Source organism: Myotis yumanensis, unplaced genomic scaffold (assembly GCF_028538775.1).
Source record: "Myotis yumanensis isolate MYYU_CA2020_CCGP unplaced genomic scaffold, mMyoYum1.0.hap1 SCAF_5, whole genome shotgun sequence".
Lineage (NCBI taxonomy): Eukaryota > Metazoa > Chordata > Mammalia > Chiroptera > Vespertilionidae > Myotis > Myotis yumanensis.
The window spans coordinates 86639843-86656463 of NW_027223756.1; the positions used below are offsets into that span (position 1 = coordinate 86639843).

At 50.6% G+C, this 16621-nt stretch overlaps 1 protein-coding gene across 1 annotated transcript; it reads right to left on the reverse strand.

The window, feature by feature from the left end:
• Positions 1-108: 108 nt before the first annotated feature.
• Positions 109-16524, reverse strand: IL27RA (interleukin 27 receptor subunit alpha). Its single transcript, XM_070416186.1, is given in 15 exon segments — positions 109-651; positions 654-815; positions 939-1032; positions 1190-1280; positions 1667-1792; positions 4396-4554; positions 4626-4727; positions 7068-7256; positions 7353-7536; positions 8820-8884; positions 8984-9143; positions 11575-11732; positions 11817-11974; positions 15814-15931; positions 16373-16524. Coding segments are annotated over 15 exon segments (1869 nt in total). The 5' UTR covers positions 16449-16524; the 3' UTR covers positions 109-624.
• Between the last annotated feature and the right edge of the window lie 97 nt (positions 16525-16621).

Sequence of the window (16621 nt, forward strand, 5' to 3'; positions counted from 1 at the left end):
TATCATCTCCTGGTGGGAAATTGAGGGCTTCATTTGGCTAGAATCAAAAGATTATGAGTCAGTGAATGTATAGGTGCAGCTGCTGTGACAAAAGACCTCAGGCTACAGTAACTATAAAAACGTTAAGTTTATTTCTGATCCATGCAGTCACTTGGGGACTCAAGTTCCTTTGATTTTCTTGTCCTCACCTTTCTCTTGGGTCTGGCTGAAGCTAAATTATGGGCATGTTGATGTTTTTCCAGCTCATGGAAAAGGAAAGAGAATATGAAGGAGCTCCATCCAGTCCCAGCTTTGGCACAAGTCATTTCTGCTCACATTCCATTGGTGAGAACTCCGTGCGTGGCCACACCTAGCAGCAAGGGAGGCTGCGAGTGCACTTGGTTACAGTTGTTACAGCAGCAGGACAGATTTGGGGAGGTGGCTGCCACTCTGGATTTCGTATATTCTCCTTTGTTCCCTCGGCCATCTGTCCATTCCCTCTAGGGCCAGGCCTTCTCTGTCGGAGTCCTTTGGTCTCACTCAGCTCTTTCTGCCTGGGTATCCTTAGGCAAGTGGCTCAGCCTCTCTGAGCCTCAGTGTCTTCAGCTGTCAAAGGAGCACCCCGTCTCCCGGCTTGGAGTCATTTCAGGCCAGAACCTGGGGCCTGGGCGCCGTGAGCCCAGAAGGCCCAGCTCCTCAGGTGTGGGCAGGAAGTGTTTCTCATACCCAGAATCAAGCCGGGAGGAGACCTGGGGGGACTCTATAACTGGTAGCGGCTCCATCTCTTCCACTTCCAGGGTGGGCAAGTCCCCAGGGGGCTGGGCCTGGGGTACCTCCTGGGAAGAGAGGAGGCTGAGATTATGAGCCCCATTTTCCCTCAGTGCTCCCACCCACTCCCCACTGTCCCAGCATCCCCCAACCTCCTGGAGATTCCTGACAAGCCAGTCTTTTTTGCTCACCTCTATGTGGGGCTGGCTGGAATTGCTGTTGGCAGGATCGGGGATGTCCTCCCAGACCCAACGGGGGAGTATCTTGTGCCACAGGTGGAGGCACCTGGCAAGCAGGTAAGGGTCAGGGAAGGGAATCCAGAGAATACCCATGCCCAGGTTGCAGGGTCTAGGAATGTGGGGTGTCCCCTCACCCTGGAAGTTCAGCTATTGCCCAGCTGCCCTTCCTACTGGGCAGAGACCCACATGTCTGACTGCCTCACCTTCCAGAGATGGCTAGGCTCACGCCACAGCCCATCAGGAGCAAGCCCCACAGGAGGACACCTAGCAGAACTTTCAGCTTTAGGGTGTTATCTGGGGGAGAGGGGCAGAAGAACAGTTAGACACCAGGAGCAGGGAGAGGTCAGTTAAGGCTCATTGATGTGCCAGGCTTGCGTGAGGGAGGCAGGAAATGAGTAGGGGCAAGGGGTGAGGAAAATCTTGGGGTGGAGTGGGCTTGTGAACAGAGCAATAATCGGTCAGAGGTCAAGGTGAGGGGTGGGTGACATGGTCAGAGATACACATTGCCTGATAACCCACAGCAGTATTTAGCAGAATCAAAATGCATCATCAATAGCCACCCGCCCCCCCACCCCCACCAAGTCAAAAGGTTGCCCAGTCATGAAAGCCCAGAGAATCATTCCATATCCCCTTCAAATGAAGCAAGCCCCCTACTACAGCAGTGCCACCCCAGCCCCTACCTGGTAGGTGAAGCCGGAGGCTGGGGCCAGGTGGGCCCTGTCCTGCAATGGTGGATGCCATCATCCACAGCTCACAGGGCCCCGAGGGAAGGTCAGGCAGGGTGATTTTCTGGGTGCTGCCACTCACTGAAGGACAAACCCAGAAAGGGTGGGAAGGCAGTCAAGTCCTACCTCAGGACCTTTGTATGTGCTTTTTCTCCTGCAACATTCTCCCCCACAACACAGCTCCCACCTTCAGGTCTTTGCACAAATGTTGCCTCCTCAGGGAGGCCTTCCCTCACTCCATCACATGTAAAATGACACCTCCTTCACAACCCATCGTCCCTGCTTCATACTGTACCCAGCACTTCTCACCATCTGACACACTGGTTAGGTACTATTTACTCTGTCTATGCCTATGTGTCCTCCATTAGAAAGTTAGAGTCCCTCAAGAGCCATAATCCCAGTACATGGATCAGCCTGACACATAGCAAGCACTAAGAAAATAATATAGGCCCTGACTGGTTTGGCTCAGTGGATAGAGCGTCGGTCTGCGGACTCAAGGGTCCCAGGTTCGATTCCAGTCAAGGGCATGTACCTTGGTTGCGGGCACGTCCCCAGTGGGGAGTGTGCAGGAGGCAGCTGATCGATGTTTCTCTCTCATCGATGTTTCTAACTCTCTATCCCTCTCCCTTCCTCTCTGTAAAAAATCAATAAAATATTTTAAAAAAGAAAATTATATAGATTTGAATAAACAAAAGAATAAATGAGTATCATATCCCTTACCTACACAGAACCCAGTGGAGGAAGTCTCCTTAGACCCAGGGTAGACATTTGGACCTCCCTAAGCTATTTCTGTTTACTTTTTTACTGAATTGCTCTTTTTTTTTGTTTTTAAGCCAAAAGGGGAAGTTGCTTTTTGGTTTGTTATAGAATTATAGGAGACATGAACAGGGATCAAGATATACTGCCAAAGAAAGATGCCCAAACAAAGTCATCAGGTGAAAAAAAGAAAGTTGCAAAACATCACAGTCATAAGATTCATGGGCCAAACTATCTATACTAATGAAAGGGTAATATGCTAATAAGACCAGACATCTTCTGGGAGTCCTTCTGGACAAAGCCATGGTGGCGGGGGCCGAGGCAGAGGCGGTTAGGGGTGATAAGGCCAGCAGGGGAGAGCAGTTAGGGGCCATCAGGCAGGCAGGCAGGCAGAGTGGTTAGGGGTGATCAGGCAGGCAGGCAGTCGGACATCCCCCAAGGGGTCCCAGATTGGAAAGGGTGCAGGCTGGGCTGAAGGACCTCTACACCTCGTGCACAAATTTTGTGCACCAGGCCTCTAGTCCTATGTAATAAAAGCCTAATATGCAAATCAACTGAACAGTGGAATGACTGGTCGCTATGATGCGCACTGACCACTAGGGGACAGATGCTCAAAGCAGGAGCTGCCCCCAGCCTATAGGCCCCAGGCCAGTCAAGGCAGGTGCCAGCGGGGGGGCCTCCAATCGCCAGCCAGTCACCCCACAAAGGGAGACAACCAGCAGTTGCAGTGGGGGGCGGGGCTGGCAAACAGGTGGTGCCAGACCGGCCAAGGTGGGTGCCAGCGGGGGGTCCCCCTGTTTGCCCCACCGGTCACCCCACAGATCGGCCCTGATTGCTGGCCAGGCCTAGGGACCCTACCCATGCACAAATTTCATACACCGGGCCTCTAGTAGCCTATAACATGGTCCTCTTTTAGTAATAATGACAATATACATGTATGTATATTTAATAATATATATATAATTTTTAACCTAATGATTTATATATCTATATCTATATCTATATCTATACATGTTTGCAAGATACAATTGTGGCAAAGTAATTATGTTAAAAAATAGGCATTATCAATTAGGAACAAATGTGAAGTACTAATGTGTTTAGGGGTGAAATGATACCAAAGACTCTAGGAAAAAAAGTGTGTGTGGGGGGGAGGGGAGGGGGTAGGGGTTGTAAATTGAAACAAGATTGGCAAAATGGAGGTAATTACTAAAGCTGGATACACGAGGATTTGTTATCTTTTCCCTACTTTTGTATGTGCTTGAAATTTTCTATAATAAAATGGTAAAAATCTTCAAAACACCAACTCCTATGTATGTTAACATACACATGAAAAAAACCTGGAAGCTGTGTTGTCAGTATCAGTGAAATGATGAAATGCTGATATTCTCGATGATGTGTGTCAGCTTTTGTAACAAGCACAGATAGTTTTTGTAATTAGAAAAAAAGGGTAATATATTTTTAAGAAGGAATTTGTGCCCAGAGTAAAAATTTAGCCTATACCCAAAAGTATGAAAAAGAAATAAAAATCATATGTAATCCTACAATCCTGTTGGCACTGAGGGAAATTTATCTTCACATTTCTGCCTCAGCTTTGCTCAATGCTGGTTTATTTTACAAAAATGGAACCATCCCAGAGTTTTGAATCCTTTTATCTTTTTCAGTTAATAAAATATGACAGGCATCTTTCAATATCAATAAATATAGATTGGCGTCTTTATTTTTAATGGCCAAATGACAGTCCATTACTTAGAGAGCCACCAGGGTTATTGTCCACTAGGGAACAGATGACATCATGTGTTCTCCCAGGGACTGAGAGGGAACCAAAGGGGCCCATCTGAGGACAAGGGGTGAGGTAAACTGGTGGGTGGGCCTTGTGGGGTCTGGGAGCAGGGGGCAGGGGGCAGGGGGCAGGAGGCAGAAAAGCTCACCATTTATGCAGACGGAAGGCCTGGTCCCACTCTGTGCACACAAGGTGTAGTGGGTGAGATGGCCCCGAAGTTGGTGCCTTGGGACCTGTCCCCACGCTAAGGTGGGGGTCCCTGGGGGAGCATCCTGGAGTCTCCAAAGCACTGGTCCCACTAAAGGTGCTGGGGACAAAGCCAGTGGGTCAAGGTCTGCCAGGGTTCCAGACCCTCCATCTTCCAGCCCCATTGCTTACCTAGTTCCTCTCTGAACGTCCAGACTGAGGGGGCAGGGTACAAGCCCCCAGGAGAGACTGCTGTCACTGTGATCCGGTAGGGGACCCCTTTTTCGAAATTCCCTGGGGGGAAAGTGGGGAGAAGCAAAGTCCAGTTTGAATTGGCTTGTCCTCCCCCACGTATTTCCTTCATTTGGGTCTCCAGAAGGACACGCAGAGAACAAGATCCGAGTATAAGTCATTTCTCTGGGAAGTAACCCCAGAAAACACCCAGAGGGCCAGCGGGGAAGAGAAATAGGGAAAGAAAAGCAGCTGGTAAACTGTGCGTCTGCAAACAAGTTCCCGCTGTGGGTAATGGGGGGGTTCACTCCCACTGGTGATCTCTGGGAGGCAGCAGAGAGCACGCACCTGAGACCCATCTCGTTGGAGGAGGGAGCTGGGTATTTATCCACCAACCCTTTATTTGTCAACTAGAGGCCTGGCGCACAAAAATTTGTGCACTTGGGGGGGGGGCCCTCAGCCCGGCCTGCACCCATTTGCAGTCCAGGACCCCTTGGGGGGTGTCCACCTATTGACTTAGGCCCACTCCCCGGGGGATCAGGCCTAAGCTTGCAGTCAGACATCCTTCTGGCAGCCAGGGAGCCCTCGGGGGATGTCCGACTAAAGGCTTAGGCCCCCAAGGGAGCTGTGATGAGGAAGCTGGGGTGACAGAGGAGCCATGCTGTCCTGCCTGGCTGCCCCTGGTCGGGTCGCACTAGGGACGCCCGCCGCCCCAGGTCGCAGATAGCAGGCCTGGATGGCAGCAGGGCAGGCAGGATGGTGCTGACCAGCCCTGCCTGCAATATGCAAATTAGCCGCCATCTTTGTTGACGGTTAATTTACATACCGCGCTGGCTAGCCAATGGGAGGCGTAGTGAAGGTACGGTCAGTTACCATGTTTGTCTATTATTAGATAGGATGGTCAGGGCTGCACCTGAAGCAGCTTAACTCCCTGCACTTCCAGCCTTCTACCAGCAGGAAAAAGGTTTCAGGGACCAGAAACTGGCCTCAGGCCAGGAAATGCTGGAGGCTGGGAGATGGTCAAACACTGGGCTAGGATGGGGGCCCTGACACCACCCATCACGGGTAAGTGAGGTTCCTGAAGTCCCTCCTCAAAACCACTGCTGCTGCATGGCCTTTCCAAACTGGGAATGTTCCAGATTTGAGGCTCCTTTTCTTTCGGCCATATATGTTATGGGCCTCAGGACTCTCTCCTACATTTCTCACTCAACACCTTCTCAAGCTCTCCCAAGTTCTCAACCTGAAGGAAGGCCTCCCCAGTATCAAACCCTGGCTCAGAACTCATTGCTGGCCCAAGACCGGAGCATTTGACAGTTTCCTGGACAACTCCACGTGGATAAGCCTCAGATGCAAACATGTCAAATGGGTCCCCAAAATTCTGCTCCAAGACTTCCCCAACCAGAACCTGCCTGCTTCTCTCCCCACCTCAGTCCCCACCTGGTCCAGCCATCATCATGTCTGGCCTGGACTAGTACAGTTCCTTCTCTCAACTTCCACCTCCCCACCCCTCAACCCAGTATGTTCCTCCCACCACATCAGTCAGCGGGTGCCTGTGAGCACCTGAGTCAGGGCACCTCCTTCCTCTGTTCAAAATCCTCTGTGTCTCTCACCTCACTGAGACAGAAAAGGTAAAATCCTCCCTGTGGCCCATATGTCCCCGCACACTCGGCCCATTACCTCCTACTGTCTCCCATTGCCTCCCTGCCTTCACCTCCTCCCACTCTCCCGCCCACTCATTCCACTCCTGCCACACTGCCCTCCTTACTGACTCTAACACATCAGATATATCCCTGCCTCACGGCCTATACACTGTCTATTCCCTCTTGCCTTCTCCTCAGCCATCCTCATGGCTCCCTTTCTCATCTCCTTTAGTCCTTAGCTCAAATGCCACTTCCCCAGAGAAGCCTTTCCTAACCTTTCTTTCTAAAACAGCGATTCTCCCTCCTTCCCCTGACACTGATTTATTTTGCTCCAATGACATTATAAGTACTCGCTCTCGTTTCATTGGCTGTCTGTCCCACAAGAATGTTGCTGAGAGTGATGGCTCAGGGTTTGGCTTCAGGAGCCTGACTATGTCATTTAAATCCTTGTTCTACCACCTACTTGCTGTGAGACCTCAGGCAAGTTGCTTAACCACCCTGGGCCTTTCTTGTCATCTGTAAATCCATCATGGGGATAGCAGAAACCCATTTTATAAGGAAGTTTGAATGATTTAATGCTTCTGGTAAATGCCAATAGATGTCAGCTGCCACCACTGTGTACCAGTGTCTAGAATAGATGCCGGCACACAGTGGGTGGTCAATGAATTAATGATACTTAAGCATCACACTCTTTCCTGCATACCCATCCATCAGTCTGCTCTCCAGCAGCTGGGATGGGAGACCAGGTGTAGCGGGGCCTCACCTGGCAACAGAGCACTGAGGTTCCCAGGGGGAAGCCGGACCCAGTTGAGGTCCTCCAGGGGTGTCCCGTCTCGAGTCCAGTCCACCACATGCTCCTGTGGCTCTCCGGACCCCTGCTGCCAAGTCACCAGCAGGTCTGTGCTCCCAGCAATGCTGCTGACCACCACACCACGAGGGGCAGAGTCTGAACCTATAGGGCAGGGGGAAGAAGTCTCAGCTGCCCATCCAGGAGGTCCCCTCCTGGCACTTCCAGGGCACTGAGTGGAGGACATTCACAGCCTCTTACCCAAGCAGACCAGAGAAAGGTTGGTGAGATGCTCCCAGCTTGTGGCATTGACAACGGACACTGCAACCCACTCCGCTTGGGTTGGGATGGAGGAGCTACAGCAGGGAGTCTCCTGGAGGATCAGGTCCTGACCTTTAGCCTGGAACCAGACTCTATAGCTCACCGGCACACAGTGCCCAGGGGCCTGTGGGATACGGGAAAGAAGGGGTTAATATCTCCCATTTAGCAGACACCTACTGGGTGTCTCAGTGGAGGTCACCTGACAAACCATTAGTGAAAGGTTTTTGTTTGCTCCACTTTACAGATGAGGAAACTGAGTCTCAGAGGGGCTTAACAGTAGAGGTGGGATTAGAATACAGTTCCAGCCCGGCTGGCATGGCTCAGTGGTTGAGCGTTGACCTATGAACCAGGAGGTCACGGTTAGATTTCTGGTCAGGGCACATGCCCAGTTGCAGGCTCCATCCCCAGTAGGGTGCATGCAGGAGGCAGCTAATCAATGATTCTCATCATTGATGTTTCTATCTCTCTAGCCCTTTCCCTTCCTCTCTCTCTAAAAAAGTAAATAAAAACATATTTGGGGGCCCTAACCAGTTTGGCTCAGTGGATAGAGCATCAGCCTGTGGACTGAAGGGTCCCAGGTTCGATTCCGGTCGAGGGCATGTACCTTGGTTGCGGGCACGTACCAGTAGAGAGTGTGCAGCAGGCAACTGATCGGTGTTTCTCTCTCATCGATGTTTCTAACTCTCTATCCCTGTCCCTTCTTCTCTGTAAAAAGTCAATAAAATATACTTTAAAAAAAAACATATTTGGAGGAAAAAGAAGAGTAAATGCTCAATAAATTTTTGTTGTTGTTGTTAATCCTCTCCCAAGGACATTTTTCCATTGATTTTTTTCATAGAGAGTAGAAGGGTGCGGGGAGGGAAGGAGAGAGACACATCCATTGGTTGCTTCTGGCACATGCTGACACTCTAACCACTGAGCACCGCTGGCCAGAATTCAATAAATATTTTTTAAAAAGAAGATAGGGCCTTGTTGTTTTGTGCTTTGCTACATTTACTGTGAGCCAGGGCCTAGCAATACCTGGAAAATAGTAGGTACTGAGCAGATTTGGATCAATGAGGACTGTTGTACCCATGTGTGTTACCTCATAATGTCCTTTTGACATGAGCATCCGTGCCCTTAGCACACTGCTATATTTTGTGGAGCTAAGCCTAGTCTTGCTTCCAAACCTTTGTTCTGCCTCCCTGTCTAGAACACATGCTCCCATTTTCAAGTCTCAGCTCAGAGGTCCCAGGTGACGGAGGCATGCTCTGGGCCCAGACCTGTGCCAGGACTTCTCTGATCATCACCCTCCTTTAAGCCTTGAAGCCAACTCATGAGGGCAGGAGCCTCTGTCTTGTTTACATCATTGCTATTTGGGGGTTTCCTGACACATGCTGAGAAATATAACGGGTCCCCACAACTCACCTTCCACAGAAGCAGGGATTTCTGTCCATCTTGTGTCCCACAGAGGTTCCCCGATATCCAGACATCTTTTGGACGAGGAAGGGGCACAAATGAAAGGGGCATGAATAGACAGGCTTCCAGGAGGGGGGACAAAGGTGCTGGGGGGGAAGCCAGGAGACTCTTACCAGAGGGCAGTGTCTGGAAGGGCAGAATGGGGCTCCACTCGCCCCACAGGTCCTCTTCTGTCTCCATTCGGCAGCGGCCAGACACCTCGTAGCCAGTGGCTAGTTCTAGGTCCTGGATCTCAATGGGGGTCAGCGGTATGGATCTCAGTTCTGGTTCCAGCTGGGGAGAGAAGGACAGAGCAATGAGGCTGAGGGCTGAGTAGACAGTAATTGATCTTATATATTATCAGGGTGGCCAACTATCCTGCTTTGCCTGGGACCGAGAGGGTTCCCAAGATGTTGGACTTTCGTTTGAAACTTCGGTCCTTCCCAGGCTGGTGTGGCTCAGTTGGCTGGGCATTGTCCTGTGTACGGAAAGGTTGCAGGCTTGATTCTGGTCAGGGCACAGGCCCTGGTTGCAGGGGCTCGATCCCCGGTAGGAGCCATGCAGGAGGTAACTAACTGATAGATGTTATACTCTCACATCTGCCGGGAGCCGGTCCATCCTTGCTGTTTCAAGGGACCTGGCATATATGGCATACTGTTCTTAATATGTTTGCTCACCTTCTTGGCGCTATGTGTTTTAACCAAGGTCACCTCTCCGAGAAAGGTTGTTTCCCCAGGTAGGGATTTTTCCCTGAGGTTAGGGAGGGGATACAACCCCTTAATTAAGTGCCAGGCGGGTAGTTAAGCTACATAATCTTTACTCCCTGGAATGGAGATAAGAAACGCCCTAACCTTTGTAATAGAAATTGACAGGATTAAAATCGGCTGGTATAAATACGGATGTAACAAGGCAATAAACATCAGATCCTAACCAGAACCTAGCCAGAGAACATGGCAAAAGATCCTGGACAGAACCTGGCTACAGAACTTCACTGGAGAACCTAGAAAGAACATGGCAAAAGAACCTGGATAGAACCTGGCTAGAGAACCCGGTGACTGAACCTGGCTGGAGAACCTGGAGAACCTAGCTGGAGAACCTAGCGAGAGAACATGGCTACAGAACACGGCAGGAGACCCTGACAAGAGAACCCGACTATGATGATCAACTGAACGCAGCCTTCGTGTCATTGCTTCTTCGCTGACTCCGTCCACACCTTTGGGGACCCCTGGACCCGCTGGGATTGGACCCCAGCACACATCGATCTCTTTCTCCTTCTCCCTTCATCTCTCTCTCCAAATCAATACACTATTCTTTAAAAAAAAGTGGGCCCTATGTGCCAGGTATAGCAATAGGTGGTAAATTCTATTATTACCCCCATCTTACAGGTTAGGAAAAGTGAGGTTCGGAGAGAGGGAGTGACTTGCCCAAGGTCACAGAGCTGGCAAGTGCTGGAGCTGAGACTCGTACCCAGGCAGTCAGATTCCAAAGTCTGCTTGCCCTGAATTGTATGAAGAATCAAAGTGACAGCTCTGCTCTACACTGTGTTTTGCATCAAAAGCTGAGGCTGACACCGTTGTTTACCCCTAATATCCATTCTCCCTTGCTTCCTTTGGAAATACAACCTCCTAGTAGTACTTGGGAGCATGGCTATGAAGAATAAAGACTACATTTCCCAGCCTCCTTTTCAGTGAGGTGAGACCACATGACTATGTTCTGGACAATGAGATATGAACAGAAATGACATGCATCTTCTGGGGTGTGCTCTTATAGTGCATGGATGGGTCCCCCAACTCCTTCTGGACTTCATGGTCCTGGGGTTGTTTTTCACTTTCTTCCCATGTGAGCTTGGGAAAATTGCTTAAGTTCTCTGAGGTTCAGCTTCCCCAACTATAAAATAAAGATCTTAAAAGTATCTGCTATGTAGGAAGTTTGGAAGTTCTTATCAATATAATCCATGCTGGCCCAGCTGGCGTGGCAGTGTGGCTCTGTGGTTGAATGTCAACCTATAAACCAGGAGGTCACAGTTCAATAAAAATATTTTTAAAATTAAAAAAAAATAACCCATGCTACTTGCTTAGCCTCGGACCCGATGCTCAGCATGTTGGCTGCTTTTATTAATTCTTTCAAAAATATATATATTTTCTTATTTCAGAGAGGAAGGGAGAGGGAGAGAGAGATAGAAACATCAATGATGAGAGAGAATCAATGATCAGCTGCCTCCTGCACACCCCCTACTGGGGATCGAGCCCACAACCCGGGCATGTGTCCTGACTGGGAATTGAACTGGAACCTCCTGGTTCATAGGTCAACGCTCAACCCCTGAGCCATGCTCAACCACTGAGCCATGCCCGCTGGGCTATTAATTCTTTTTGAGTGTTTACTGAGAACCAGGCACTGCTCTTCATCTGTAAAATGATGCTGAGTGCTCTTGTTCTTATTTTAAGGTTAACATAGGCTACTTGAGTACTTTTGTTCATTCATAAAGATGCTACAAGAAGTTTATTTTTTCTCAGAAATTCCAAGTGGAATTTGGATTGAGACTGCATGGAATTTATAGATTGGGGGGGGAGGGCATAGTTTTTTTAGTTGAAGAATATACATGTACAGGTCTTTTGTGTGGGATGCAGACAGACTCAGGAGCAGGTGAGAAATGCGCTCTGGGCTTGGTCTCTGACTTGGGGCTAATGCCCTGAATGAGGTTGGGGGAAAGCACTTAGACACTCACCAGGGTCCAGGCCGTCTGCTGGCATCTTCGGTAGTGGAACTGGCAGACCAGTACCTTATGCGGTGGCCATGCAGGTGGGGACCATTGGACAGTGGCCTCCAGGGGATCATCCTCTGAAAAGTCCACGTCAGGGCCCAGTTGCGGGGCTTCTGGCTTCACTGAGGAGGGGAAGACAGGGTGCACTGAGTCGGGCTTCGGGACCACCCACCCCTTAGACAGCAACCCGCCCTCCTGCCTGTTACTTTGTGTCTCCAGGTTCACGAAGACTGGGGGCCAGAGAGGCTGGCCTGCCACGGCCGCCCAGACAAGGAGTTCATCAGATGTGGTGAACTGTTCCCGGGGGATGGTCACCCAGCTCTGCCCAGTAGGCACTGCCACAGTCCAGGTTCTGTTGGAATGACTGTGAGAAGAGATGGGGGAGTAGGGAGAGGTGTACATAGGGCTGGGCCCAAGCCATACCAACAACTGCTCTGTTTGGGTTCAAATCCCAGCTCTCCTATTTTGGAGTTGTGTGACCTTGACAAGCAACTTAACTTCTCCCTGCCTCAGTTTCCTTATCTACAAAATGAGGGCACCTGCTGAAAGGGCTGGATAGAGGAGGGGAACCTATGTGATAATAAGTGGAATGTGTTTAGGACACCATTTGGGTGAATAATACATGTTATGTGAACATCGGTTATTGTATTTATTGAGCACCTACTACACACACACACACACACACACACACACACACATTCACGCTAGAGGCTTGGTGCACAGAATTCATGCACTCGGGTGGGGGGGGGGGAGTTTCTCAGCCCGGCCTGCGCCCTCTCACAGTCCGAGAACCCTCAGGGGATGTCCCTCAGTCAGACATCTTTAGCACTGCCACAGAAGCGGGAGAGGCTCCCATCACTGCCTTTGTGCTCACCAGCCATAAGCCCTGCTGCTGGCACACTGACCACCAGGGGGCAGCTCCTGCGTTGAGCATCTGCCCCCTGGTGGTCAGTGTGCATCATAGCAACTGGTCGTTCTCCCATTTGGTCGGTTTGCATATTAGCCTTTTATTATATAGGATATACACATTTATGTCTATGCAACTATTCAGTGAGCAAATATCTATTGTGCCAGGCCTTGTTGTAGAAATAGGATAGGACTATGATCAAAGCAGGCAAGAGCCTGCTCTTGGAGCTGGTGTCTCCAGTGGGGTTGGCAGATGAGAAACGAATATATAATTGATGGAGGTATGAGCGATATAAAGAATAATCCAGCAGGGTGAAGAGGATGCAGTATGGTGACAGGGTGAGGACTGACTGCTATTTTGGGGAGGGTAGTCAGGAAAGATCTCTCAGACGAAGAGACATTTGAATAAATTCCTGAAGGATGGGGTGGAGCTATGCAGTACCTGGGAAAGAATATTTTAGGAAGAGAGACTAGCCAGTGCAAAGGCCCTGGGGTCAACTGCATGGTGTGTTTGAGGGAGAGTAAAGAGGAAGCCCATGTGGCTGGAGTGGAGTGAGTGGGAGGACGGGGTGGTGAGGACAGGAAGATGACAAGGTGATTGTGCAGGTCCTGGTAGGCCACAAGGAGGGCTGGCTTTTATCCTGAGTGAGGTAGGAGCTCTGAAAGGCTGTGAGCAGAGGAGGAAGATGCCCTGACTCTGATGCTCACAGGTGTCCTCTGGAGGCTATGCAGAGAAGAGACTGCAGGGTTGAGGGTGGAAACCACAGTTCAGGGAAGAGGTAACTGCACCTCTAAGCCAGCAATGATGGGAGCTGAGGCTGGTTGGGTGCTGAGGGAGTGGGGAAAGCCAGATTCTGAATAACATTGAAGGTGGGGTGGGCAAGGCTTGCTCATAGATCAGATGTGGGTGAGAAAGACGAACTGAGGAAGTTCCCAAGCATTGGATTTCAAAGGCCCAAAACAAGGCTTTCATGAAAACAACAAAAACGCAAATGTTGGGGAAGATGTGGAGAAACTGGAGTCCTCCTACATTACTGGTGGGAACGTCAAAGGGTGCAGCTGCCCTGGCCAGTGTTTTCAGTGGTTAGAGCAGTGATGGCGAACCTTTTGAGCTCGGCGTGTCAGCATTTTGAAAAACCCTAACTTAACTCTGGTGCCGTGTCACATATAGAAATTTTTTGATATTTGCAACCATAGTAAAACAAAGACTTATATTTTTGATATTTATTTTATATATTTAAATGCCATTTAACAAAGAAAAATCAACCAAAAAAATGAGTTCGCGTGTCACCTCTGACACGCATGTGTCACCCCTGACACGCATGTCATAGGTTCGCCATCACTGGGTTAGAGCATTGGCCTAGCCCTAAGCACTAAAGCAGTGGTTCTCAACCTTGGCTGCACATTAGAATCACTTGGGAATCTTTTTTAAAATCCTGATTTCTGAGCCTCATCCTCTGGAAATTCCGTTTCTTTGTTACTAATGTTGTGGCCCCACCTCATAACAAAGAAACAGAATTTCAGGAGGATGAGGCCCAGAAATCAGGATTTTAAAAAGATTCCCAAGTGATTCTAATGTGCAGCCAAGGTTGAGAACCACTGCACTAAAGGGTCTCGCGTTTGATTCTCAGTTAAGGGCACGTGCCTGGGTTGCAGGTTCAATCCCCGAACTCAGGTGGGGTGTGTGAGGGAAGTAACCAATGGATATGTCTCTCTCACATCGATGTTTCTCTCTCTCCCCCTCCCTCCCTCCCTTCCCGTCTCTCTAAAAACCAATGGAAAAGATATCCGCAGGTGAGGATTAACAAGAACAAAAAAGTTAGAGAATTGCCATATGGTTCAACAATTCCACTCCTATCCATATACCCAGAGAATGGAAAACAGGGACTCCATAACTGTACACACGTGTTCATAGTAGCACTAGTCACAATCACCAAAAGGTGGAAGCACCCCAATTGTCCATCAACAGAGGGACGGATGGGTAAAATGTGGCCCATCCAGACAAGGGAATATGACTCAGCCATAAAGAGGAAGGAAGCTCTGCTATTGTTACAAGGTGATGAACCCTGAAAAGACTATGCTCAGAGAAAGAAGCCAGACACCAAAGACACATAGTGGATGAGTCCATTGATATGAAATGTCCAGAACCCGCAAACCCACAGAGATATAAAGCAGACTGGTGGCTGCCAGTTCCTGGAGGGGGATGGGGAGGGACTGCTATTGGGAATGGAACTTCCTTTGGGGGTGAAGGTAATGTTTTGGAACTAGATAGAGATGGTGGTAGCACAACATTGTGAACATACCAAAGCCATGGAATTGTTCACTTTAAAAATAGTAAATTTTGTTCTTTGAATTTCACCTCATTACAAAAAGGGAAGAACTTTCTCTGACTCCGCCAACCTCTACCAATGAAAATTAGGCCCCACTTCTGGAGACAGGTGGTGGTGCTGTACACAGCAAGGTGAATGTACTTAATGCCACTGCCTGTACACTTAAAATGGCTGAAAAAAAAAAAAAAGTTTTCCATGTGTATTTTACCACCATTATAAAAACAAAGAAAGCCCTGGCCTTGTGAGTCTCAGCTGGCTCATCCCATGCACCAAAAGATTGCTGGTTGGATTCCTGGTGAAGGCACCTACCCGGGTTCCAAGCTTGATCCCCAGTTGGGGGGAGAGGGTATGTGCAGGAGGCAGCCGATGGGTGTTCTGCTCTCACACTGATTTTTTCTCTCTCTCTCACCCTCTTCCTCTCTCTCTAATAATCAATTTTAAAAATCTTTAAAAAACAAAAAAAGCAAAAAGCGGCTCCTTTCCCTCTCTACACACTTAGCCAAACCTGAAATGACTGTGAGTTTCCAGGAGCGAGTCATCGTGAAGGCAGGTGTGGCCCTGGGCCCAGAGGACCAGGCTTGCTGTTGGTCTCTCACTGCTGCACCCCAGCACCCAGTCCAATGGTCTCTGCATAAGCTCAGAGGCCTTAAGTGGACACCCAGCAACTAAAACAGCTTATCATCACTCAGCACCTTCTCTGCCAGGTGCCTCCCTCATGGGGTCCTCGGAGCCAGCCCTGGCAGGCAGGTGTCACTCATGATGGCCATTTGATAGAGGAGCAAAGGGGTCTCAGAGAGGGAAGGGGACCGGTGGGGTCCTGCAGCCAGGAAAGGAGGGGACCTGGATTTATGGAGAGCTGGGAGGACTGGGGGCAGGACTCCTGGGTCCTCTCACCTGGAGAATGCGGGGACCTGAGCGGCCACCCCTCCAAAGTCTCAGTGTCCCCAAGCCACCCCACTGTACTCACTACTTCTGGCTCTGCAGGTGCAGCGTGGAGGGTGCTCCCAGGTCCCCAAGAGGCTCCCAGGAGCAGTTCAAGTCGCCTAAGGGCCCAACACCATAGCACCGCAGGGGGCCCGGGCTGCCTGGAAGAGGATGAGGGTCCCAGGGAGGGGAGGGGTCAATCCCCCGCCTCCTCACTGCCCAGAACCCGACCGTCCCCAAGTTCTGATCATCCTGGAGGGTTATGGGGTCCCTTTCGCAAGTGAGCAGCAGGGAGGGGGCGCTGGGCACCTGCAGCCAGGCTTTGGACATAACTCCTCCCCCCTCTACCACCACATCCTGTTACCACCCCAAGAGCTCCCACCCCACCCCCACCCCCACCCCCACCCCCACCCCGGGGCTGACTTCCACCCTCTGCCTCGCGCTCCCCACTCCTTTCTGCGCCCTGTCCCTGCCCAGGGAGCAGCAGAGTGGGGCCCGGACCTCTGTCATTCATCCACGAACCGGCGTTCGCCCTGGAGGATTCGCGCTTTAAGGCTGAGCGCGCGGTAGAGCGCCCCGCGCGAGCTGGGCCCGGAACTCACCCTGGACACTTGTCCGCTGGGACAGCAGCAACAGCAGAGGCAGCAGCCGGCAGGGCGCGCCCCAGGCCCCCCTCATGGCGGCCCCTGCGCCTCCGGGTCCCCCAGGGCCCTACGGGGCCCCCGGCCGCGTTGCTCTCCGGGTCCAGTGCCCCAGCGGCGACGAGAAGAAGAGCCACCCCTCCCAGCCGCCTCCGCACCTTGCGCTCGGTCCCGCCCCTTCCCCAAAGCGGAAAGTCCCCGGGGGAGGGG